This window comes from Stenella coeruleoalba (assembly GCF_951394435.1).
Source record: "Stenella coeruleoalba genome assembly, chromosome: 8".
Taxonomy (NCBI): Eukaryota; Metazoa; Chordata; class Mammalia; order Artiodactyla; family Delphinidae; genus Stenella; species Stenella coeruleoalba.
In genome coordinates this window covers 52474742-52502097 of record NC_137154.1, presented here as the reverse complement: position 1 = coordinate 52502097, position 27356 = coordinate 52474742, and the positions used below count along the sequence as shown (strand labels likewise).

Here is a 27356-nt window from a genome sequence, read left to right as displayed (position 1 = left end):
GAAGGGTAGCCCCTGCTCGCCGCAACTAGAGAAAGCCCATACACAGCAACGAAGACCCAGTGCAGTCAAAAATAAATAAAATAATTTTCCCCAGAGTGGGTGCCAGGTCTACATAAGGCCCAATAATCTCCTTGGAACCTCACGTCTTCCTAGTAAAGTCAGCACCATCATCCCCAATTTACAGCTGGGGAAACTGAGGCTCAGAGATATTAAGTCCTTCCCAGGACTACATAACCAGTAAGAGACATAGCTGGGATTTCCCCTCTGGCCTCATGAGTCCAAGTCCAGGCACCTCCTGCTGCTGCAGCTGCCTGTCTTCCCCGGGAATCAGCTTCATTCAGAGAAGAGCTCTCACCCGGCTCTGCTGTGGAGCAGCTGTGGCTCTGGGCCAGTTGCTTCCCTCCCTGGGTCTCAGTTGAGTGGGGAGGGGTCCACTGGATTTCTAAGGTCCACTCGCCTGCTCTTCCAGTGGGTTACAGTCTCCACCGCCCCGGGCGTCATCCAGGCCACTCCCCCTCCTCCCTAATAATTAATCTCCAGCCAACAGTCCCAGCTGCAGTGCTTTCATCATCCAATTACTGGAGTTGCTGGCACAATAAATCTTGGTCACACAAATGCAGGCAAATCTGCAGCTATTTTCATGGCCATTACTGTGCATAGGACATTGGGACTCAGGCCATTTGCCTTTTTGACGTGGAGAGCTGCCCCCATCCCCGCCTCAGCATCTTTCCCATCTTCTTTCATTTCTCATTGGTAGCTGCCCCACCCCTCCCCTGTCCCCTTCCACTCATCATCCCCCTAAGCACACACTCCTCCCTTCCCCTCTTCTATCTGTAGGCAGTGGGGTCAAGATCAGAAGACTCTGTGTGACCTTGGCCAAGTCAATTTGCCTCTCTGAGCTTCTATTTCTTCACCTGTAAAACCTCATAGGGTTTTGCGAAAATGAAATAACCCAGTGTGGCACACACCTTACTGGTGGTACATAGGATGTTCGTTGGTGGTCTCTGCTATTTTTTGGTTTTTTTTTTGGCGGTACGCGGGCCTCTCACTGCTGTGGCCTCTCCCGTTGCGGAGCACAGGCTCTGGACGCACTGTCTCAGCGGCCATGGCTCATGGGCCCAGCCGCTCCGCGGCATGTGGGATCTTCCCGGACTGGGCCACGAACCCCCTGCATCGGCAGGGGGACTCTCAACCACTGCACCACCAGGGAAGCCCTGCTATTTGTTTTAATGGCTACATATTTATTGTGTATTAGGAAAAATATAATTAATATATCAAACTTGTCATCTCCTGAGTATTATTACTTAGAAGACAGTGAAATTAGGCATATACATAAAATGTGCTAAAGAAAAATATTAAGAATAATACATGGATTTAGCAAAAAATCATGGAGGAGACATGAGACTGAGAGAAGCTTGGAAACCCTGAAATGATAAATATTTGTTCTGCTCTCCACCCCACCTTCCTGTGGAAGGGAGTGTATGGGGAGCCACAGAGGGTGGGGGGACTTGTCCTGCTCTGAGAAGTGACCCAATCTGACCTCAGAGCCCTTCATTCGTGTGAGAAGCCTTTCCCGAGGCTTGCTCTGTGCAGGCCTGTGATGGGTGCTGGGGATACAGCTCAGATGGCAGGTCCCTGCCCCACTGAAGGTGCTCCCGGACTCCCTCACTTCTGAATGAACCCCTTTCAGGATCTGCCAGCGTTGCTCTCATGACCTTTACCCGACAGGATGTCGAGTAGGCCCTCCCCTGAGCCTCCCATTTGTGGAACTGCCTCGCAGGCCCCAAGCTGAGGACCAGAGGCTCTAAGACCACATACGCTCTGTCAAGAGAGACATGAAGGAGCATGTAGGACACGTGACAGGATGTAGGAGGGAAAAGGGCAGAAGTCAGCAGTAGCCTTGTGAGGAGTGCTCTGTTCATGCTGAGAAGTTACTGCCATGATGGAAGAGGGTTCCAGAGCTCCTCAAATGGGCGTGCCTGATCGTGGGCAGAAAGCTGGGGGAGCTGGGAACCCCCAGGCCCACCCTGGGGGGCCCCTGAGCAGCACAGGGACTGGGATGAAGTTTCTGGTAGAGCCATCCAGCGGCAGGACTCCCACTGAGGGTGTCCATCCCAGCCAGCCGTGATGAAAGGAACACAGAGCGGTATTCCAGGAAGGACTCAGAGGACTCCCTTCCAGTTCCTCTTGGCCATAGGCAGGCATGGAAGGAGATCACAGCAGTTCCCACACTCCACGCAAAGAACACGCAGGTTACAACAGGGGAGGGATCCGTGGACCATTCAGATAACCTCCGACCACATAAGGGTGACAGCATCCATAGAAGGGGCTGCGCCTTGGGCCTCTGACAGAGTCAAAGGAAAGCTCAGCTGCCATCTCTGAGTGAGGTCTTGGCAGCAGAGGCAGCGGGGGGAAAGAACACCGTGCCAAGAAAACCATGCCCCCTGTCTCTCAACTGACGACGGGTCTGTGGTCTCAGAGCAGGACTGAAGCAGATCCTTTGCTCATGCACACCCAGAACTTCCTCCTCTGGAAAGCCACCGCCCATATCAGGGTATCTCAGTTTCTCCCTGGGTACAACAGAGTTAATAAGTGATGCCTCAGGACAGTTTTGAAAGACTGGCAGAGACTGCTGCCCTGCCACCAACCCCAGGCATGGCTGTTTAAGATTCCAGGTTGTCTGTGGCCAGCAGGGAGTTGGGGGAGATTGCCACCTAGTGGTCAGTGTCGGCAGTGCCATGGAGCTACAGACAAAATCCTGCTCTGGGAGACCCCACTCTTAGATCCAGGCTTGACTTTAACTGCATGACCTTGGGCAAGTCACTGATATACTCCGTGCCTCACTTTTCTCATCTAAAATATGGGATAATGATGCCAGCCTCACAGAGCCATAGTGGGCATTAAACTAAACAACTGTGCTGATGTACCTCTCTTGGGCAGGCCCCTCAGTGTATCAGTTTGATACACCTGGATCTTGTCCTAGCCGGACTCAGAGCAAGGGTCAGCCCCAGGAGACAGAAGAGGAGGTGAGTTCCCCATATTTAGATGCAGGGCAGGCATATCCTAGGCCCAGGTCAACCTCTCTCAGGCATGGCAAGGAGGAGAGCCTGCCCTTGGCCCCAGCATCCCCCAAAGAAGCCAGGCATGGGCTTCCCAGCCCAGAGCTCTCACGCAGCCATGCTCAGCCCAGCCTCAGACACCCAAACCCAGGGTTTCCCAGGACCACCCTGTACTAATCAGAAGAAGGTGCACCCTCTGGGCAATTGCAGCCTTACAGGTACATGCAGAGCTTGGGGAGCTCTGCACTGACTGGAATTCAGGCCCCACTTGCCCCTCGGCAAGGCACTTTTGTATGATACACCAAAAGCAGCAGTGCTGCCCAAACACATCACTTACCTGAGCCCCTGCCTCTGAGACCCAGCTGCCCCTAGCTGGCTGGATCAGCCTCACCTCCCCAGCAAGTCTAAGTGTGTCTCCAGCTGTGGACCCTTGTCAGGCCCCATTTGGCTCAGGGAGGTCTGATGAGGACCTGAGCTCAGTATGAGGCTTCTGCCCTCCGTCTGCAACTCCTGAAGGATTGGGATACTCACTGGCCTGGAAAGCAAACATGGAACCCTACCCCCAAGCCCGATCACACCCTCCTGAGAGTTGTAAGAAAGTTGTTACTCTCCTGCAAAGAGAATCTTCACATAAGGGGTGGAAGGCAAGTGACACATCAGACTTTGGCCTCAAGGTTCAGCTTCCCCTTTGGGTCTTTTCTCACTGATTCCTGCAGCCACCACCAGGCTGGCCTTTGGGAGCCTCGCTCTCCACTTCTAAGGCTCCAGGTCAAGTGTGCTCACCCAACCATCCTTCAATACCAACAACCCAGTGGAAGCCAGGCTGCAGTGTTAGATCAGGCTTTAGGAAAGGTTTCTGAGTAAGAGCACAAAACGTGGCATGAACCTGGATTGCTGGAATGGCAAAGAAGCTGTTCCTCAGCTCTAGCCTGGGAGCCACTTAATGGCACCTCCCTGAATCCAGGGTTCACTTTAACCTGGGCTACCAGGGATCATCCTCCGGGTCATTTAGATGCCATGAAGTCTTTTTTTTTTTTAATTTATTTATTTTTGGCTGCATTGGGTCTGTTGCTGCGCACAGGCTTGCTCTAGTTGCGGCAAGCAGGGGCTACTGTTCGTTGCGGTGTGCGGGCTTCTCATTGCGGTGGCTTCTCTTGTAGCGGAGCACGGGCTCCAGGTGCGGGGGCTTCAGTAGTTGTGGCACGTGGGCTCAGTAGTTGTGGCTCACAGGCTCTAGAGCGCAGGCTCAGTAGTTGTGGCACACGGGCTTTGTTGCTCTGTGGCATGTGGGATCTTCCTGGACCAGGGCTCGAACCCGTGTCCCCTGCATTGGCAGGAGGATTCTTAACCACTGCGCCACCAGGGAAGCCCTGCCATGAAGTCTTGACCAAAGGAATGAGGTCAGGAAAGGCAGAAGTGTCCTATCCTGCCTAAGCCCCACCTTTGAGTTCCCAATTTTGGAGAACCTCTACTTCTCCAAATAATTGAAACTGGAATGGCCATTAATTCATTCATTGAACAAGTGTTTATTGAGTACCTACTAAGCTAGGGGATGGAATAATATAATGAACAAATGGGCGTGTCACCTTCCCCTTAAAGCTCATACCTGTCCATAGGACTTGGCCTTAACATGAACTCCATGGCCTAGAACCATCATTCAACTTCAGTAACAGGAACTTGAGCTTTTAAGCCAGGCACATGGAGTAGCAGGGTGGGTGCTGCTGCTTCCTGACCATTTTCCAATGTCTTGACCCCAAAGAAACCTGGGTCTGGGGCCCCTGAGAAGGAGTTAAAGAGAGGGGTATCGGGAAACAGTAAGGAGGAACTTTGCCTTGTGGCCACAGTGTGACCACCAAGGGCAGAACATGACAATTCCGACCAGACACAGGATCACATTACTGTCTGACTGATGGGTACTACACGAACATTAGTGCTAGCAGTCTCGGTTCCTCCCACCCCATGGGCCTGGCGAGAGTGTGAGTACGAGGGGGGTGATGAAGAGGTGAGTACCGTTAACATAGTACTACTCAAAGAGTAGTCCATGGACCTGCAGCATCACATTATTTGGGGGCTTGTTAGAAATGCACATTCTCAGGCCTCGCCCCAGACCTACCGAATTAGAATCTTGGGGTGGGGCGGGGAGAAGGAAACTATTAAGAAAAACTCTCCAGGTGATCCATATGCACACATGAGCTTGCAAAGTACTGCTACTGCTACCACACTGTGCATGTGATGAGCTAACATATTTACTACAGGGGAAGATGAGAATTACGGCGGTTCCCATTTTTTAATATCCGCTATGTGCCAGACACTTTTATCTAAGTTTAAATACCTTACCTTACATAACCTTCACAGCAACCCCTCGAGACACTTTTATTATCTTGGTTTTTGCAGGTGAAGACATTATAGTTAAGATAACTGCCTGAGTCATTTAACCTTTACGAGATTTTCCTTGCCTGTCGGTAGGAGACAATGTCTTGCCTCCCTGGTTGCTGTGAGGATGAGACAATGTATGGATGTCCACCCACATGGTGTGATGGGCTCAGACCTGGCACTGCTGCAGCCCCAGGAACTGGCCCACAGTGGGGAAAGGCATAGGCGTTGTTGCTATCTCCAACTTGTGGTTCAGTTGGAGACCTGCCCAGAGCGCCTGCAAGCCCTGACCTCACTCGGCACTAAGTCAGCTTCACCTGCTATCAAGTTCTGTTTACCCGTCAAGGGAACCTATGTTCTCATTTCTGATTCTATTCCTAGTTGATGACAACAAAATCTATGTTTCGGATGTTGCTGGGTCTTGGAAGGCAGCTGCTCTGAAGGTTGAGGGTACTGGAAAATAATTTCCGGCTAGATCTAGGCTCCCAAGGAGAGAAATTAATGCATTTCTCTTAGATGAAACAGAAGGGGAAGACCTTTGGTTTGAGAGGCCACTGTAGCGACCTTATTACTACAGGGATCATCCCCACCAGCCTCTTACTAACTGCTGAATACCCTCCATGTTCCAGGGACTTACGAGGCACTATCTCTGCTTCACATCAACCTGCAAGGTAAGCATCACCCACAGTTCTGCCTCTTTGCCACATGACAAAAATACAGGTTTGGAATCAGATCTGAATTCATCACTTACAGTTGCGTGACATTGGAATCTCTCATGTAATTGTTGAATTAAAGGAGAGAATGTATGTATAACTCAAAACACACAGTAGGCACTTTATAAGTGTTACTCCCCTCACATCTTCTTTCCTGTACTGTGCTATGCCTGACCCTATGGTGGGCACAGGAGAACAGCAATGACTCAGACCAAGTCCCTTCCTATTTGGGGTTGAGATTTCCCTCTTCTGTATACAGACTGGGACATTCCTTAGTAAGGGAGCAAAAGGTCCGTGGCAAAGTCAGAAGGTTGGGCAAAATTATGCGGCCTGTGGTTTGCTAAGGATGTGATGGAGATGAGGCAAGATGGCTGTGCAGCCTTGGAGTGCCCTCCTCAGTGGGCCCTGCCTTCCACCCCTCCATCTATCACCCTCATTTTCAGCATTCTACTATCCAGTGTTGCCAATGAAGAACAATGGGTGAAAGGTCATTCATCCCCTATTTACATGAAATCGCACTATTTCCTCGAACGCTTTTGAGGACTCACTAGGTCATCAGATCCACACAACTCCCTGGTGAGTGGCGGGGCTAGGAGCATGCTCCTGCTGTAGCTGAATAAATGGGTTCCCAAGGAGGGCCAGTGGCTGACACAAAATCACCCGTCAAGTCAGTGTCAACCCAGAGACCCTGGACTCCTGACTCCTCCTAATCCAGTCTTTCCTCCATTCTATCCTAGTGTCTCTCCTGGTAATGCACCCTTTTGGTAACACTGTCAATCAAACTTTAGTAGACTAGACTGAAGGTTCATTTCTCGTGGCTTGTAGTTCTTCTCCAGGTAGTGACTAACAGGTTGTAGTAGCAACTAATCAAATTTTCTCTGAGTATGGGTAGTTATATTCTTCTGGCTGCAAGCTGTATACATCCAACCCAAACTGGCTTAAGAAATAAAATAATAATCAAACGATGGTTGGGGGTTATAGGTTCCCATAACAGGGAGGACCCTAGTGGATATCATCGGGACTGTTGCGGCCTGGCTCCAGTCCTTTCACGCTTCTGCCGCATCACCCACCGCCAAGCAGAAGGTGGCTATCTGTGTTTCCAAGCCTCCGACCTCTCAGTTTAATGCTTCCGGTAGAAAAGAGAGCTTATCTGAAATTGTATTCTTTTTCCTTTGGATCTGCTATTACTAAATCCCTAAGAAGGTAGGGGAAAAAAATCTCTTAAGATACTAAAACTCTAGAGAGGTTAGAACGTTCGAATTCCCAAAAGATGTAATAACAATACGTACCAAAGTTAAAACCCTGGCATCAGCTCTTTTGTACTCTGTTTTAGTATATGTTTTATACTCATTGGATTTATGTATGTTTTAGCTACTATTTGGAATGTTCAAAAGGATCAACTACACTAAATTTGTAACTGGTATTTATGTTTAAGCCAGTTTAATCAAATTTGCCATTGTTTCAATATTCAAGAGGTTTTCAATGTTTTATTGAATATGAGTTTAATGAGCACTAAAGTTTATGTAGTAGTGCATATTCCTCTCAAGCTCAGAGGTCCTTCAGACATTAAGCAATCTAAAAGAACACACAAAAATAAAATAGATCACTGGATTTTTAAAAAATGATTATATAATTTTTGTAAAACAATTTTAAGAGGTAAATAAGCAGTTCTCCAAACTTCATTTATTCTTTGATCTTTATATAACTGTGTTATGATGAAAGGCCCATTTGAAAGCTTGTCAGTAGTCAATTTGTTTGAAGAGGAGCAGACTGACCTACTGATAGAACTTGAGTTATGTGGAAACATTTGTCGAAATTCAGCCAGTGCATTGAGCATTTCAGTGGAACAAACAGTCAAGTAAAAATCATGAGTTAAGTTAAAGCTATCACCCCACTTCACTGAGGTAAACATTTGTGGACTCTCCAGCTTCAATTTGAGAACCTCAAGGTTATTTTCAAAATAGAAAAAGATGTGCAGTGACAGCATGGGGCTGGTGTCAGACAGGGGTGATTCTGTGCATCCCAGTTCCTCCACTTAATAGCTAGTATGTAATATGCAACCAAACCAGTCATGCTAATCTCTGTCCTGCTTCCCTCAGTAGGTAACTATGTTCAAATGACAATGTGTAAAAATGCAAAGGATTATTATTAATAAGATTTTCTGAAAGTAAAAGTTCTTATGAAAAGCAAGAAAGTGCTTCAAAATCCATTTTTTGAAAGAAGCTGGCTACAAACTAGATATAAGTATTAGGATGATAATCAACTCAGTTTCTTTAACAAAAGCAACAAAAATCAGAAACAGTAGCCATCAGAATAAAGCTCTTTATTCACCTTCCTTGTTTCAAAGAGTCATGGTAGTTCTTACAGTACAGAGAGCATTTCTGGCACGTGGTAGCACAGAACCAAGGCACGCTCAAACACGCTGAGCCCCAGCATCTCCCTGGAGGAGTGACAGTTACAGAAAACCCAATCAGGGACAGAGGGGACATGCCAGTGAAACGGGAACCCCAGGTCACGGCTTGGCTTTAGACTTGGGCTGTGAACCTGGGACCTCCAGGCAGGACCAAGCTCAAGCCAGAGAGCAGCTCATTCCCAGGAAGTACCGTGACTGGCCTGGATACAGGCCCCCACAGAGAAGACTCATTTAGGACAAGTGCTCAGCAGGCTGAGAGTGCAAGCCACCGAGGGACACAACATGCTTCTCCCTTGGGGAAACTTGCCCTGGCCTCTCACTTAGCTCCAGAAGGCCAAGGGCCTTTGACTTCTTGTCCATTCAGCGTAACTTTACTGCTGTCTATTCTGTGCCAGGCCCTGTGCCGGGTGCAGAGGACAAAGAGAGGAATCAGACACAGTCCTTACTTTCAGGGAATTCAGAATATGAAAGAAAAATCATGTATTTATAAATAAGTCGTTGTGACTCAAGGTAAAAAGGATGCAGAAAGCAGTCAGACAAACTTGGCCCTCGAGGAGTTCACAGCCTAGCAGAGGCCTAGGCTAGGCAGCAACACGGACAATAACACAGGGCAGCCCGTGATAAGGACCAAAGAGAGGCTTAGGCCGTGTGCTCTGGCAGCACAGGAAAGGATGACACAGCCAGCGGATGACACCGTGGGGAAATTTCACAGCTTAGAGAAGACTGAGCAGCCTAATCTGGCCAAAGTGGAAGTAATGAATCCTACTGCCTCGGGGAGGGGATTGTGCAGCCTCCGGCTGACCTCTGTGGGTCCCTTGGGCTATCCAACAGGCAGGGTGCAAGGTCTCTTATCTGTGGATGCAACTGCATGACATCCTGTGGATATCTGAGGGGAGACTGGTGACCAGGAGGAACAGGTCCAAATAACGAGGGCCCATGGTAAAGGTTAGGAGCCTAGGAGTGAGTGAACCAGGACGGCCTCGGGGTCAAAGGACCACAGCCTACACGTCCTCTCTTCATGCGCTAGATTAGCGACCTCCAGTCTGCTTTCCTCTTTTCTTCACAGCTGCCATCACCTGCCCTATCTTTTCCATTCTCCCAACCTGACAGTGGCTGAAATGGGCTCAGTTAGGGGACCAGTATCATGGTATAGGTCCCAGGGCCCTGAAGACCTTGGGTAACTGACACTAACAGAGTTGGAGCGCCTACAGCTGTTTTTGTTGGTCACCTGGCACAGAGACAGCTTAAAGTTACAGGGCTGGGTCGGAACTTGTCTGCAGCCTAACCTGTGCGGGCCTCTTTCCCTTCCCACACATTTCAGGGACTAGCTGCAGCCTGTTGTCATTTCTTCTTCACAGCGGCCACCACCTACACCATCTCTCCAGCCTGGGCTTCATGTCTGCACCCCTTTCTCTCCCTTCGTAAAGGTGTTAGGACTCCTACCTGCTGTTCTTTTCCTTCACAGCTGCCATCACCCCTCTGTTCCTCTCTCTAATCCTCATTCCGGATTACCCCTGTCCCCGATCCTCTTTTGTGGCTATTCGTGAAATATGCACATAGGCCCTGCGCCTATTAAGAGTTTCACTGCTAGGCACCGAAGAGAAGCAAACATGAAGCAAAGGGGAAGGAGAAAGGGGAGGGCAGTTTAGAGATGGATGGACTTCTTACGAGAACTGGACATCTGTGGTCCACACTGGCATGTGACTGAGCTCCCTTCTTTGACTCCCTTCTTGGATGGCCCCAAAGAAGTCTTCGTATTCTCATTTTCTCCATCCTTTAGCTCTGGTTTTAGAACTTAGCCACCTTCCCTGTTCCTGTCTATTTGGGGTATGGTGCCCATGACAGCTTTGCTGAACACGGAGTTCCCACTAGTCAGGAGGGGACTGCCCTTCAGTCCTCTCCCCTCCCCAGCTCCTCCCTGTATCACCGACTCTGCCCACTCCCAAAGCCCCATCCCCTCCACTTGCCAACTTGACAGAGGCCTTCTCTGATAGTGGCTTCAATATAAAGAAGTACAGATGAGTATTCATTATTTCACCCAACAACTGAAGGTCCTACAGGCCAGGCTAAATGTAAACACCCTTTAGTAGGCAATTAGAAGCCACAAATGATTTTCAACCAGGGAATGGCAATAGAAAGTATCTCACATTATGCCTAGACACTCAATTACAGAAATATTTAGATAAATGTATAAATGAGTGAATGCATGATCATAACTGTGTATTGGGAAGATAACTTTAGCAAATGTATGAGAGGCTAAGGGGATTTTTAAAAGCCCCTCTAAGCCCTGGGCTTAAGCCATACACTAAAGTAGGTGAAGTTAATCTCTACTTCCATCCTGTAGCACTGTCTGCCATCTGACTGGTATGACTGCAACCCCCAGCTTCCTAGGCTGTGTTCCATGACTAAGACTTGCTCTCCAGGGTCATTACTCAGCACGAAATATATTTACCTGATGCCTGTTTAAGGCATTATCCTCCCAAAATAGGGACAAAAAAAGATATCTCTCATGATAGAATATTTGTTGCAGTAACAGGCTCATGGGGGAAACAGTCAAAAGTAAGAGCGACCATCTGTTTTCGTCTGAGAGAACCAGCACGGGCAAAGTTCAGCCCCAAATCTATTAGACAAAGAGGCATCCTTACTTCCCCAACAGTGATTCCAGTAGGTCCGAACAAATACGCCTGATTCAGAGCTTTGGGAGTCCAGAGACCTTCCTAATGGTGAAGACCTTCTCCATGGGTAAAGGAGTGGCTGGGCCAGGACAACATTCTGAGAAAAACAAACTGAGAAAGCCAGCAGTCTGGGCAAGCTCTGGGGCAGATGACTCCAGGCACAATGAGGATACAACTAAGATAATGACATCAGGAGCTACCATCACCCCAAGTTACAGCCCAACATCTACAACCTACCCTACCAGCTGCATTTATTTTCTTGACTTTTCTCCCTCTTCTAGCCCCATAAACTGTGAACTCCTTGAGGGCAGAGACTGTGGGAAGTTTTGTCCAATGCTTTAAAGTCCTAACCCATGTCCATTTCCCATCAAGAACCATCCTAATAAATGAACTTCAAGTTGATCCTTCATAGGAGTCATGCCATCAGAAACAATAAGTACCATCATCAAGGACCACTGACATTGAGCTTCTCATTTTCTCCCTAGGAGATAATGCTTTCTGGATAAGGGAAGGTTGAGTAGAGCTGCAAAGCTGGAGAAGGTAAGTGACCTCATGATTCTACTATTTTGCCCAATTCCTCTAGAACAGTGAGCCTGTAGAGCTCTGAGCATGATTAGAAGGATGTGTGTGTTTTGTTGTTAAAAACATAACAATCCACCCACATCTTCCTTTGTGCCATGACACCTGCTTGCAACCTCATACTTGGATGAGTGGCGAGTCATTTGAAAAGCTGAGTCCTCTGACTTCCATTTTGAGATAAGAGTCCTATATGCAGCCAGGACGTGCTGATCAGGGAGCATGCAGGCGCTCTGCCTTTCCTAGGGATGGGAAGAAGAGAAACCACAGACCCAATCCTCTCATTTTACAGATGGAGACCTGAGGCCCACAGAGTACAGGTGACATGCCCAAGGTCCCAAAGCAAGCCAGTGGAAAAGCCAGGACTGCATCATGGTCTCTCAACTCACACGTCAGTGCCCTCTCGACTGCAGTAGCTATGGCAACATTTTCATTTTGCTCTTTGGAGAAGTGAAGAAAGGTAGGGAGCAGAATATTACGTTTTTGGATTCTCTGCAGACTTCAGTAACCTCTGTTATCCTGGCCTCCACTGTCCAGGCTGTGGTTGCCTCCTATGGTAGTCCTTCGATGGGAAGTTGGGTCCTAAGCCAATCAGTTTTGAGTTGGCTCAGAGTTCCTACCAGGGCTGGTGCTGTCCCCTTGCACGTGGCTCAGGACCTCTCGGTCTGTAAACAGGCGGAAGGCAATCTGCTCACACTCCCGCTTGGTCCCACATTCAAACAAACACCCAAACAAGCCCTCCTCCAGAGCAGCCAAATCAGAGTAGCCACAGGGCCCGCAGTGCAAGATCCAGGGACGGGACCAGCAGGCAGCCTCCAGCGGGCTCTGGTTGAGGTAGATGCCTAGGTCGACCCTCCGGTTCTTACTGGTTGGGTGTGAGTACAAGAGCCATGATTCTGACAGGGTTCTAGCTTCTGGCTCTAGCCTCAGTGAGCTGTCCAGCAGATGGCTCTGCTGAATGGTAGGAGCATCTTTGCCAGCAGGGTGCTTGCACCCATTTGCGATCTCCAGGGACCGGAAACTCACCACACTGCCTTGGCAGCCATGAGGGGGCTCACAGAGCTGTTGGCTCAGAGCTGGTTTCTGAAAGCATTCACCATGGTCGGTGCTGAGAGCCTCCGCCCGGCACCTGTTTGGTGTCCGGGCACTGCAATACAGCACAGCGTGGCCAGCCTTCCCAGTTACCTCTGCCACTTCGCACTCCACTGTCACCATGGGCTTAATAAGCCTGCCATGGTGCCATGTGGCTCCTAGGTCATCACTATAGATCATCAGGGAATGAGGCCTGGCTTTATATGGTAGCCGAAAGCAAAAGAACCGGTAAGGGATGTAGTAGGCGTATGCAGGGATGATCAGCCTCCCTGACTGCAGCTGGATGCCATGACCTGGGCCCACAGCAAACGTGGCCCAGTGCTCCACCTCTGGGCCAATGACCTCCTCGGTCAGGTCCCTCACCTCGCTCCATGAATAGCCAGCATCCTGACTGCAGATGAAGCAGAGGCGGGCAGCATTCCTGCCTGACACAATCTGTCGACGCTCAGTGACATGGCCCCGCACACAGATGAAGAATAGGTACACACGGCCACTCTTCTGCTCCCACACAGGACAGGGGTTCATGGTCCGATGCCCAGGTAATGTGGCTTCCATCAGTGGCTTCAGGGGTTCCCACTAGACAAGGGAAGGGAGAAAGAGCAGGAGTGAAAGACTAATAGGAAGACATGAGGCTCATTAAAAGCATTAATACTGGGGACTTCTCTGACGGTCCAGTGGTTAAGAATCCGCCTTCCAATGCAGGAGATGCGGGTTCAATCCCTGGTCGGGGAACTAAGACCCCACATGCCGCGGGGCAACTGAGCCCGTGCGCCACAACAAAAGATGCTGCATGGAAAGATCCCGCAACAAAAGATCCTGCGTGCCTCAACTAAGACCCGATGCAGCCAGAAATAAATAAATAAATAAATAAATAAATAAACAAATAAATAAATAAATAAATAAAAAAGCATGAATACTTCTCAGAGATAAGAAATAAATGGTACTGAAATCTATAAAATCACGAAGGCCCAAGTGTTCACTGAATTCTCAAATATTATGGGATAACTTATCAGCTGCAAAGAGGCAATGCTAGGTATTGTACGTGCTGTCCCCTCTGTCTGGAACACTCTTCTGCACTTTGTCTACATGCCCAATTCATCATCCAAAACTCAACTCAAAGTCACCTCCTTTATGAAGCCTTGCATGAGGTTCCCTCCCCACCCTTACCAAAGACAATCGGTTCCAGATCACCGCAATAAAGCGAATGTCGCCATAAAGTGAGTCACACGGAATTTTTTGGTAAATTTATATTTACACTAGGCTGTAGTCTATTAAGTGTGTAATAGCATTATGTCAAAAAAATAAACAATGTACATACCTTAATTTAAAAATACTTTATTGCTAAAAAAATGCTAACCGCCATTCAGCAAGTTACAATCTTTCTGCTGGTGGAGGGTTTGAAATACCGCAAGAATTACCAATATGTGACACAGAGACTCAAAGTGAGCAAACGCTGTTGGAAAAATGGTGCCGACCTGCTTGATGCAAAGTTGCCACAAACCTTCAGTTTGTGAAAAATGCATTATCTGTGAAGCACTGTAAAGCGAAGTGCAATAAAATGAGGTATGTCTGTAATTTTTTATGTGCCTGGCTCCCTTCCTAGATTATGAGTCCTTTGAAGGTAAAAACCAAATTATTCTGATTTTGTATTGCCAGTACCTAGCACATGATAGGAGCAAAATAAATATTTTTAAAAAGAAAGGACACCTCCCCCCCCCCAAAAAATAAAGAAAGAAAAAGAAAGGCCAACACATAGGAGTTTTAGGCAAATAAAGGGAAATTTAAGACAAAGATTTTTTTTCCTTCCTCTACTACCCCAGGAGGCAATTCATAACAACGTCATTAAAAACTCAAGCATGGAGTCAGAGACACCTAGTTCAAACCCCACCTTCACCATTCATCACGTGATCTTGGGCAAGTTACTCAATCTCACTTCACCTCCATTTCCTCATCAATTAAATGGAGGATGTAATAACATGCTCACAGAGGGGATGTAAGGATAAAATGAAATAATGCCTAATCAGACATACCACAAAGACCTAATTTCCTTAATATATTTTTAAAACAATATTAGAAATTGGTAAGAAAATTTCCAAAAACCCCAACAGAACTGGGCAAAGAGCAAGATCAGACAACTCAACAGAAAGAGAAGAAAAAATGAAAATGTGAAGGAAAAGGACTTCCAATTACAACAAACCAGGTAATTTGAACCAAACTTTCTACTGAGAACTAGGATAGATGAAAAAAAATTAAGACAAAAACATCATTTGAAAGCACCAGAGGGCACACAAGGCCATGAAGAATTATAGGCCAAGAACTGAAAGTTCATTCAGAGCGGCTGATGTGGTATTTTGAGTACCTTTTCCCCTCAGGTATCTCTACTAATTCTCAAAGAGGTAACTGAAAAGCTGAGAAGCCAAGCGACTCATCTGACAGCCCTACAGGGCTAGTAGGACAAAAATTAGAGGCCCTGGTAAACCCACCAGGCTTTGAGTTGGACCCTTAAAGGGCTAAGTCCCAGAAGTGCAGGTGAAACTGGAGTAGACCAGCCCTCACAACCACCACTCTAGAAAACTGGCTGGCATTACCTACTAAAGTAGAATATAAACATACCCTATAATCCAGTAACACCATTTCTAGATATCAACCCAGCAAAAAGCATGCACATAGTACTGAAAAACACGTGCAGAATATTCAGAGCTGCAGTGTCTATACACATAATCACTAACCTGAATTGGCAACAACAGCAGAACGGATCAATTCATTGTGTATAGTCATACAATGGAAAATTATGTAACAATGAAAATGAACAAATAAAGCTGTATACAACAATCTGGATAAACCTCAAGAATACTGAACAAAAGAAGCCAAACATAAAGAGTCCATAGATTAAAACCAAGCAAAACTCTAGAGCTATAAATCAGGCTAGTAATTACCTTTGGGGAAGAAGAGAGGGGGAATGAGAAGCTTCTAAGGTGCTGGCAATATTCTATTTCTTGAGCTGAGTGTGAGTCCACAAGTGTTGACTTTGTCAATTCACAGAGCTGACATTTATGTGTTGTGCATTTGACAATTATGTTTTATGTTTTCTGTATCTGTTATCACTTTACATGAAAAACATTTTTAAGGTAGTATTAAGACTATATACTTAGACTTCTCTGGTGGTGCAACGGTTAAGAATCTGCCTGCCACCACAATGTAATAACTCTAATAGTTACATAACATAACTGTGGAGTTACAGAGTTCACTGAGATTGGTCATGTTGTTTGACTTCATTCATTTATTTATATAAAAAACATATATTGTCCACCTTTAACATAAAAGACACTGTGAAGGCTTCTCAAGATGTAATGTTTAGAATATATTAAAGTTACTCCATCTTTAGTCTAATGTTATAAATTAATTAACACAGAAAGTACAGTGTTATAATCAGTTGCCTCATATCCTGTCTGGAAAGGGGTTAAAAAAAGAATCCGCCTGCTAACACAGGGGACAAGGGTTTGAGCCCTGGGCCAGGAAGATACCACATGTCGTGGAGCAACTAAGCCCGTGTGCCACAACTACTGAGCCTGCACTCTAGAGCCTGTGAGCCACAACTACTGAGCCCGCATGCCACAACTACTGAAGCCCATGCACCTAAAGCCTGTGCTCTACAACAAGAAGCCACTGAAACGATAAGCCTGCGCACCGCAACGAAGAGTAGCCCCCGCTTGCTGCAACTAGAGAAAGCCCGCACGCAGCAACCAAGACCCAATGCAGCCAAAAATAAATTTTTTAAAAAATTTTTAAAAAAAAGACTATATACTTGTACTTCGTTTCTGTATGAAGAAGCACTAGAAGGCTACGTAAGAAACAATAGTGACTGCCTATAAGAGGCAGAGGACTGGGAATGGGATGTATACACCTTTTTACAATGTTTTTTATTCTTCAGCATTATGAAAGTGTTAACTACCCAAAACAAAAAATAAGATTTAAAAAAATTAACTCCTGCATGAATGAGGAAAGCCTATTATTAAGCAATGCTCAGATCATAGAATCTCAGAGTTATAAGGACCTTGTGCTAACTCACATCCTACAGAAGATTCTCCTCTAAGTCTTGTGGATTAAGGCCATTCAGTCTCTCCTTGAACTGGTCTAGGGACAGGGAACTCACTATCTCTGGGGCAGCCCATTCTATACCAGAGTGCCTTGTACACTGTAAACACTTCAAACATCATGTGCCAAAGTCAACTTAATTATTGGGCACCTTCCTCCACCAAGCTCTCCCATATTGGCTACCTGATCAAAGATTGCTTCCTAAGTCCTCTCAAATGGTTTTCTTCCTCTCTGGAAACTATATGCATGAGAAGTCCACATTTCTGTCTGATCTGACTGCATTTTATTTATTTATTTTTGCTGTATTGGGTCTTCGTTTCTGTGCAAGGGCTTTCTCTAGTTGTGGCAAGCGGGGGCCACTCTTCATCGCGGTGCGCGGGCCTCTCACTATCGCGGCCTCTCTTCTTGCGGAGCATACGCTCCAGACGCGCAGGCTCAGTAGTTGTGGCTCACGGGCCTAGTTGCTCCGCGGCATGTGGGATCCTCCCAGTCCAGGGCTCGAACCCGTGTCCCCTGCATTAGCAGGCAGATTCTCAACCACTGCGCCACCAGGGAAGCCCCCTGACTGCATTTTAAACCAATGGAGGCAGGGACCTCAGTTCCTTGTGACTCTTGGGTAATCAAAACTCAGAAGGCCACCAGCAGGAAGGGGCAGCCAGGCCTGCCTTGAGAGGGAGAGAAAAGGCACCCACAGGGCTGACTCCAGAGCCTCGAAGACATCACCAGAGAGAGGAGATAAAGAAAGCACTGTGGATGTCAGAGAAGGAAAAGACCGTGTCTGGATATGGGAAATCCAGGGAGAAATCACCTTCTATTCTGCTCATCTTTAACACACCCACTTCAAGTATCAGCTTAGATGCCATGCCCTGCACGACAGCTTCTCTGATCCCAGCTGCATTTGAACTCCTAAGGAAACACCTCACTCTGCATAAACCTGCCTTGTGACACTTTGTGGATTCTGGGTGGGAGTTTTGGACAGTTACATCTGTGCACAGCTTTGTTTTCTCTCTACAATTTGGTTGTGCAAATTCTTCCCAAAGAGGGGTCAGAGTCTATCAACTTTTGTATGCCCCTCCCTTCACAACATCCCCTGACTTAATGCCTGGTACTTGGTAGGTGCTCAATAAATGTTGAAGAAAAAAGGAAGGGAAAGAGAAAGGAAGAAAGATGACAGAGGGAGAGAGGAATGGAGGAAAGTGGGAGGAAGGAAGAAGGGATGCAAGGAAGAAGGATCACAGAAGTGCTCTCAGATGGAAACAATACTCTATAAACAATGTATGGAGGCTTTTCTCCACGTTCCTCCAGTACGTGCCTCCTCTCCCTTCCAAGTGCCAATAAGCGGGTCTGGGGAGCAGATTTAATTTTCTATTGTCACCCTGGGGATAGTACCCCTGTGTCCTTAGCACCCTGTGGGGAAACCAACACTTCATGGATAGCACTGAATATGTGATCTGATGAGAAGTAACAGCTGCAAACTCATTTGGATGGTTAAGATTGCTCCGATCAACAACCTTGAGCAGGATCCAGGAAGATATAAGAAATCCATTCACACAGATACTCCCTTTAAGAACAGGAAGAAAAAAAAATTATTGGGCAGTCTAGTCATTGCGAAGTCAGAAGCTCAGCCATCCTTACTAGCTGAGAGGAGAAAATGAAATGGGCCAGATATGTCTAATATAAAGTTGACATGAAGCTGGAAAAAAATGTGAACAAAACATGAAAGCGTCAGAAGCCAAATGATCTCAACCAGGTGGAAGCAATAGCACACAAACAAGCTGAGGCTTGACAGAGATAAAACAAGTCTTGGGCTTAAAAGTTTAGATGGAGAAATGTGATTAAAGAACAACAAATGTAATGGCCAACAAGCATATGAAAAGATACTGAACACTGCTAATAATTAGAGGAATGCAAATCAAAATCATAATGAAATCAGTTCATATCCATTAGGATGGCTACTATCAAAACCTCCCCACAAAACGAAGTAAGTGTTGGTGAGGATGTGGAGGAATACAAAATGGTGCAGTCACTGTGGAAAACAGTATGGAGGTTCCTCAAAAATTTTAAATATCAATAGAATTACCACATTATCCAGCAATTCAACTTCTAGGTCTATATCCAAAAGAATTCAAAGAACAGTCTTGAAGAGACATTTGCACACCCATGTTCACAATAGCCAAAAGGTGGGAGCAACTTAAGCATCCATCAGCCGATGAATGGATAAACAAAATGGATAAAGGAATGAATGGATAAACGAAATGGATAAATGAAATAACAGATTAACATACAATAAGAAGGAAATCCTCACATAATGCTATGACATGGATGAACCTTGAGGATGTTATACTAAGTAAATAAGCCAATCAGAAAAAGACAAAATATTGCATGATTCCACTTACATGAAGTATCTAATGTAATCAAATTCATAGAAACAAAGTACAATAGTAATTTCTAGGGGCTTGAGGTAGGGGAAATGAGTTGTTCAATGAGTATAAAGTTACAGTCATGCACTGATGAATAAGTTCTAGAGACCTGTTGCATAACGATGTAATACAGTTAACAATACTGCAATGTACACTTAAAATGGTTAAGATGGAAAGGTTTACATTAGGTGTATTTTACCACAATTAAAATTGTTTTAAAAAGAACAAAAAATGTGAAAAAGTCTTGGAGGTTTTAGGTGACCATCTACTTAACGTTTATGCAGCTACCAAAAAAGTAAATGTCGGACTTCCCTGGTGGGTCAGTGGTTAAGAATCCGCCTGCCAATGCAGGGGACATGGGTTTGAGCCCTGGTCCAGGAAGATCCCACATGCCACGGAGCAGCTAAGCCCGTGCGTCACAACTAATGAGCCTGCGCTCTAGAGCCCATGAGCCACAACTACTGAAGCCCATGTGCCTAGAGCCCATGCTCTGCAACAAGAGAAACCACCACAATGAGAAGCCCGCGAACTGCAACGAAGACTAGCTCCCCCGCTCACCACAACTAGAGAAAGCTGGCGCACAGCAATGAAGACCCAATGCAGCCAAAAATAAATAAATACGTAAATAAATTTAAGAAAAAAAAAAGTAAATGTCACTTTACCTTAGGCTATATTAAAAGGATACAAGGTGGTGGAGCTTCCCTGGTGGCGCAGTGGTTGAGAGTCCGCCTGCTGATGCAGGGGACACGGGTTCGCGCCCCAGTCCGGGAAGATACCACATGCTGCGAAGCGGCTGGGCCCGTGAGCCATGGCCGCTGAGCCTGTGCATCCGGAGCCTGTTCTCCGCAACGAAAGGCCACAACAGTGAGAGGCCCGCATACCGCAAAAAAAAAAAAAAAAAAAGGATACAAGGTGGGATAGCCACCTCACTGCTGAGCTGGTCAGTCTACCCCTAGGGTCCTAAGTTCAATTCTGAGTACCATATTTTGAAAAAAGACAGTGACATCCCACACCAGGTCCCAAGGACAGTAATCACAGTTTTCAAGGGACCAGAAACCAAATCAAGACTATGGTCTAAGCAGCTGCTAAAAGAACTGAAGCTGTTGAACCCAAAAAGTAGAAGACTCAGAGGGTGTGAATACCGTTTTCAGATACATCAAAGAGCAGTTCTCCAGAAAAGGGACTTTACCTAAACAATGTACAGAAGGTAGGACAAGACCAATGGGTAATTATAGAGAAGTACAGATCGTCTCATTCAAAAACAGTTGCTACAGGATTAAGTTCCTAATTTGAGGAGTTGTGTAAGTAGACCCTTAATAGAAGATGACTAATGTTGAGTTCCTACTATTATTAATTATATTTTGCAGACAATGAAACAGAGAAGAGTCAGGTATTCAAGTTCACAGCCAATAAATGATAGGTCTTGCCTGACTCCAAAGCCAGGCTCTTAACCATTAAGCTATTAGTAGCTACCAATGGAATACAGAAGATTTCTATATTGGGAAAGAGGTTGGGCTGATAATTCTTCTAACTTTAAGATACTACAATTAAGTAAATGAGAGAATTAATGTGAATAAAATAAAGAGAAGAGAGAATGAGTTAAAGTGGACACATTTGTGAATGTGTGTGACTACTGGGCAGTGAGGTTATGTAACAGGTACGGTCTGATAAAAAACGCTTAACCACCCAAATGTCTGTGACAGAAAGCAGAGCAACGTAACCACAGGCATTGCCTGTCCTGGAGGAAACAAAAGAGCTAGAACTCCAAGTTGGGCTACAGGACACCTGGGATATAAGCAGAGGTTTGACCCTGGGAAGCCATAAGAAAGACTTGTGACAAGGTGTAAGAGCAGGGAATGGAAATTCCCTGAAGTAAAAAACTTCCCTACAGGGAAATGTGAGTAAGTCATCAAAAGCAAAGACAGGGGTTGCTGGCAAGGGCCACCATCAGCAGAATAGCATTTGCACTGTAACAGCAAAACAAGGCATCCCTATGGACATGAAGTTTTAATGGTGAGGTTTCTGTGAGTAGAAAAGCAGAGCAGGTTAGAGGGATTAAAGTACCTCTTATAAAAAATGTATGTATGTGTGTAACTCTCAAACCCATTGTCTCACCTCATCCTCACTTCAGCAATCTCTGAGAGATAAAAGGCAACAATGAGAAAAATGGGATCTGAAGTAACCCTGTAGTTCATAGGCCCAAGAGCAGCAACCATTCTCTCCCCCATAAAAACACAGTAAACATGTGCTACTTAGTGACAAGGGCACCAAACCCATTTCTGCCTCTTATTAGGTGTGTGCCTAAGGCAAGTCACTTTACTTCCGAGCTCCAGTTTCCTGTTGTAAAACGGGCCTCATAATATTTACCTCACATAAAGCACAGGGGAGAGGAAGAGCAGGAAGGGGAAGAGAAGCGGGAGTATGGGTGTTGTCATCCTACCCCGCATCTCCTGGTAGCTGTGGGCGTGAACGAGCCACCTACCTGTTGGAGCACCAGGATCCCTCATCAGCAAAACTGGATTAACAATGCTTACTTCTTTCGATGACTTACGAGGATAAAGGAGAATGTGAATGAAAAGCACATCACATGTTGGCCAAACTGAACAAACTATGGAGGCCTCTAGTCAGAGACTGAGTTGGAAGCCTGCTTTTACTGATTATAGCTGTGTGACCTTGAGCAAATAGCAACCTCTCTGAGCCTCAGTTTCCTCATCTGTAAAATGTGACTGACAATAGTTCCTACATCACAGAATGGCTGTGAGATTCAGTGTGCCCCTGGCACACAGTAAGTACTCAGTAACTGAAAGCATTGCTGTTACTGCTTTTTTTCCTCCTCAGCTCTGACACAAGGCTTTTCTTGCATTGATGGGAAAAGACACAGACACTGACATACGCAGAGCAGTGTAGAAACTGAGGCCCAGGCTCAGATCTGGGATAAGGAGTCACCTGTACTGAGTGCCCAGTCCTCAACCCTCGCCTCAGCACCAGGTGGAGAGCATCCTCATCCCTGCTCGAGGAGCGCTTCTCTGCAAAGGCCAGGAAAGTGTGGGTAGGGGGCACATAGAGCAAGGCTGGGATCCGGTAGGTGACCCCTCTCTCGTCCTCCTGCTGGAACAGAGGGCTGTTGAAGGAGCACGATGTCATTTCTTCCATGACCTCTGCAAGGATAGGAGGCAGATAAACGTGTGTCCACATTCAAATGCTGGCTTGTATACAAGTTCTGCTCTATCATTCCATTTCTGGAGATCACTGGGAGGCAAAGATGTATTCAAATGTTTATTTTTTTATACAAAAGTAACATCATGATCTCAATAGTACAAAGCATAAAATAGGCACTCTCATTTAACAGGTCTATCCTCCAGACTCTGTGGGAATCCTATGCAGCCTGTGTCAAGTGTCTCTCCAGAGAGATTCTGTATGTGCTTCTGCCGAGCATTCAGAGGTATTACCAGTCCGGATGGTTTCTAATGTCAATTTCTTGGCGTGGAGTTTTTAGGCCATTCAGGTAATATAAACATAAACCCAAATCCATATGAGGGAATGGCTGTGGTTAAGAATTCTCCAGGCAGGTAGATGCGGATGATGTGTGCAATTTGGTCTCAAGTGATTCTGAAGAAATATTAGACACACACACTTATGTATGTGTGCATGTATGTATGTACGTATGTATGTATGTATGCATGAAGAGACAAGGACAGAGACAGAGACATGGAGGAAATGATACAGCAAATGGGGTAAAATGTTACAAATTGATAAGTCTGTATGAAAGTTATATGGGAATCTTTGTCCTGTTTTTTTTTTTTTTTTTTTTTTTTGCGGTACGCGGGCCTCTCACTGTTGTGGAGCACAGGCTCCGGACACGCAGGCTCAGCGGCCATGGCTCACGGGCCCAGCCGCTCCGCGGCATGTGGGATCTTCCCGGACCAGGGCACGAACTCGTGTCCCCTGCATCGGCAGGTGGACTCTCAACCACTGCGCCACCAGGGAAGCCCTTGCTTTTTTTAAATAAATTTATTTATTTATTAAAAAAAAAAAAGAATTCTCTAGGCAAACTTTCCCCTTCTATTGGAGCCTAGAAGAGGCAATCTTCTTTGTCATCTCTGTCAGTAGTAAGATTTCTTTTTCCTTCTCCATTTGATCAGAGGATACAGATTTTCAAGGCATCTAGCTTCATGCGGGGATCTCACTTCCAACCAGAGTCAAACCCCGGTGGGCCCAGAGTTTCATTCACTGTAACAGCAGGTATATTAAAGCCCAAGCTTCTAGGTAAGTGGGACATGCAAACATCTAGGGCAGCTGAGGTCAGGTAAAGGGGCTAACTTCTCCAGTTTTCAGTTTACTCTTGGTTTTTAGGCCTGGGGATTTCTCTTACTTTCTTGCAAATTCAGCTATAAAAGACTTTGTTATATTTATCCACCATTTTACAGGTTAGCTAGCCTGCCATAATGCTGAAAATGGACATCTCTAGGTACATTTCTCAAAGAAAATCAGGTGTTCAACTTCTCAGAGGCCCAAAAAGGGAATCCAGTCAGACAGACAGAACCAAGCTTAGAATTATTATATTTTCTCTCACCACCTGTCATCCAAGCTCTGTCTTCCAAATCACTTGTAAAAATAATCAGGCTGTAAAAATGAGGCCCATAAGGCCTTACTCATTTATTTAATAAATATTTCTGAGTGCCCACTCAGAAAGTTAGACCATAAGGTAGGTGCTGAGGAGACAGAAAGGAACCAGAGGTCCCTGCCCTCAAGAAACCCACATCCAGGTGAGCGAAACAGACATATACATAGACAATTACAATATCATGTAGTAAGTGCTACTTTAGAGGTCAACATGAGAGCATGCAGGAAAACAGAAAAGGGCAACTGTCTAGATGAAGGCAGCAGCGGTGGAGTTTTGGAGGGGTAATAAGCCATGGGATCTCCTGTCTCACATCCTTATACTCTGGGCCGGGAACATTCAGATGGGCAGACCTCACTCCCTCACCTTTAGCTCTATTCAAACATCATCCAATCAGTGAGGTCTTCCCTGACAACTCCCTTGCCCCTCTCTATCCCATTTTCCTGCTCTATTCTCCATGCCACTTACCATCACCTGTATATTATACTTATTTAATATACCCCACAGAATAGAAATTCCATGAAGGGCAGGGATATGTCTGTTTTATTCCCTGATATGCCTCTACACCTAGAACCTTGTCTGGTAATTCACAGGCACTTGACAAATATTCATTGAATGATTGAATGAATGGGTGAGCTGGATCTTAAAGGATGAACAGTGGGTTATAGCCAACTGAAGGGTGAAAAGGAGAAGGGCAGAGGGAGTGGATGTGAAAAGCCTAAAGGTCACAGAAAACACAGTGAGCTGTGGGGACTTGCAGTAATCCAGGAGACTACAGTGGAGTGCAAAAGCTGTGAGCAAAGGTAGGACTGAAGGGGTCAGGTGAGTGCAAATCCTGGGAGGCTTTGATACCTTATTAAGGTGTTTATTCCCACAGGTAGGGAGCCACTCAACAGTGTTTGGCAGAGGAATGTCAAGATCAAGTATGCATTTAAGACCTCTCTCTCAGGTAGCCTTCGGGGCAATGAACTGAAGGGAAAAGTTGCACTGCTTTGGGCTACAGCCTCATAGTGTCAATCAAGACAAGCTTTGTCATTGACAGCATATGAATGATTTATTTAGCATATGAATTCATTTAGCATATGAATAATTCATTTCACTAGTTCCTAACCTAAAGCGAGAAGAATCACAGCTCACTATCTGAGGGAGTGGGGAGGTGGCCTCCTGAGTCCGGAAGAAAAGCCTCCCCTCATTCCAATTCTGGGCTCTCAGTTGTCTTCCTTACACCATACGTGAGCACACCTCTCTCCCCAATTCAGGCTCTCCTGCCAGAGGGTCAGGCTTTCTTCTAAGTAAAGATCTGCCCCTGGGCCAAGCTAGTGTAATGGTTTAGAACATAAGGTGTGGACCAGGCCAGGACTGCATGAACTTGGGCATGTTATTTAACTTCTCTATGCTTCTGGATCCTCATTTATAAGATTCAGTAGAATGAGTGAAAGAATTAAGTTAAAAAGTTTAATTGTCTGTTACAGGGCCCATGACACAGTATGAGCTCAATATAGGACAGTTACTATTTTTAGACTGTCAATCACTACATTTTCTAGTTTTACTCCTTGACACCTGTGGATGATGATGATGATGATAACGACAACCACAATTACAACTCCCCTTCTTAAAAGTATTTGAATCCCTCTGCACCTCTGGGAGAGGTCATATTTTAAACTCTTATAAGATATATAAGTTAATATCAATACTATTAATCATCAGCCAACACATGATTATTGGTTAGCACCAAAACAGGATGTCTCTGGGTGGTAAGAAGAATGAAACACAGAATAAGCATGGGAATGGGCAGGGAGGACTAGGAAAAAAGAAAAGGAGAGGAAGTGAAGAGAGCACGTAAGGAGAAGCACAAGTTCTTACTGCGTGACCTTGTGCTAGTCAGTTAATCTCTCTAGGTCTTGGATTCCTTGCTTATAAAATGTGGATGACAATAATACCTACCTAAGATGACTGAATGAAGAACCACTCAAAAATGTTTTATAAACTTTAAAGCACTATGTAAGTAAAAGTATTATAAATTCAGATGTCTTCACAATTTCACTTATGGCTTTGCTATCACTATAACAATTAGAGTCCCTATCATTACTTTTCATTAATTATGCTGATCATGTTGATGACAGTGGTAACACAGGTGGTGACTCTGGCATTGATACCCAAACTGTTTTGCACAAACCATAAGCCGGGAGCTAGGGATAGAGAAGAATCAGATACAGTTCTGCTCTGGAGTTGTTCATTTTAGCAGAGGACTCAACGTGATTAACTGCCATCCATATAATCACCTTTCAATCAAGCCCTCCCTGCTCTCTCACTGGAACAAAGTATAGTGTAGCATGGACTTTGAAGACTGACTTGGCTTTGACACTAGCAAGTCAAATTCACCTCTGAACCTCAGTCTCCTCACTTGTAATGGAGATAATATCACCTATTTCTCAAGCTTTCTCAAGTGTAACTCCGCAGACTCCAATTAATCCAGAGCGCCAAGCAGCCTCCAGTGAACCCCAGAAGGAGGCCTTTCTTTATTCACCCCTAACTATTAATACTTAAGAAGCACCCATCACACGTCAGGCCTTTGAAGATCCTGTGGTCCAAACCCTTCTCATGGTACACATGGGAAAACTCAGGCCCACAGAGGGGAATAAACTCCTCTAAGGCCACTCAATGAGTCAGTAACAAAACCCGGACCAAGGCCCAAGTCTCCTAAGTTTCAGCTCAGGGCTCTCTGCTGCCCACAGACCCCCTGTAGTAAGAAGGGTTTTCCCAGTCTCAGATCCCTTTCATCTCTAAATAAGTTTGGCTTCTGTCGAAGGAAAACAAAAACAGACCTAGCCAAAAATACTTTCTGGCTCTGTCTGAGACCCTAGCCAACTGGGGTGTGTCTGACCCAATATTCCCCGCAGACTGTATTCCCTAAGCCCAGAAAGTGCTGCCAAACCTGTCCCCAGAGTCACAGCGCCCCACGTTTTGGGGGGCTCTCCAGTCTCCCAGCCCCACTCACCTGCGCGGGACCCCGGCTCCTCCATCTCTCTTGGGGTAGGTCTGGGCGCGGGGTCAAGCCCTCACGTCTCGGACACTGAAGCCTGGGAGAATGACCAACGCTGGGGAGACAGGAAAGGGACTGCGGACGCGGACACAAACCACGAAAAGTAAAGAAGCAGGCCGACAGAGACCTCGAGAGGCCGGCAGCGGCTGACAGACCCAAGACACCGAGAAGAGCAGGTAGGAAAGCCGGTCCCAGACGCGCAGAGGCCGCAGCCGGCCTAAGGTTGGGACAGGCCGTAGGCTGCGGCGGAGAGTTAGCCCCGCCCCCTCGGGCCAT

At 46.1% G+C, this 27356-nt stretch overlaps 1 protein-coding gene and 1 long non-coding RNA gene across 3 annotated transcripts in view; one reads left to right on the top strand and one right to left on the bottom strand.

The window, feature by feature from the left end:
- Positions 1-27057, top strand: part of LOC307190008 — a 42025-nt gene extending 14968 nt beyond the window's left edge. Inside the window, exons 3-6 of the long non-coding RNA XR_013829349.1 lie at positions 6062-6103; positions 11719-11773; positions 12102-12269; positions 22766-27057. This is a non-coding gene — a long non-coding RNA (uncharacterized lncRNA). The remainder of the gene's footprint in view (positions 1-6061; positions 6104-11718; positions 11774-12101; positions 12270-22765) is intronic.
- Positions 12395-27356, bottom strand: NEU3 (neuraminidase 3; the record flags this gene model as incomplete). 2 transcript variants are annotated; one of them, XM_079928743.1, is made up of 3 exons in its annotated part: positions 12395-13477; positions 22363-22574; positions 27036-27169. In XM_079928743.1, 3 exons carry the CDS (start codon positions 27058-27060, stop codon positions 12401-12403), a joined length of 1314 nt encoding a protein of 437 aa, XP_079784869.1. In that variant the 3' UTR covers positions 12395-12400. The 2 variants fall into 2 exon arrangements, with proteins under 2 accessions (XP_079784869.1, XP_079784868.1); XM_079928742.1 differs by lacking the exon at positions 22363-22574 and having other exon boundaries at positions 27036-27356.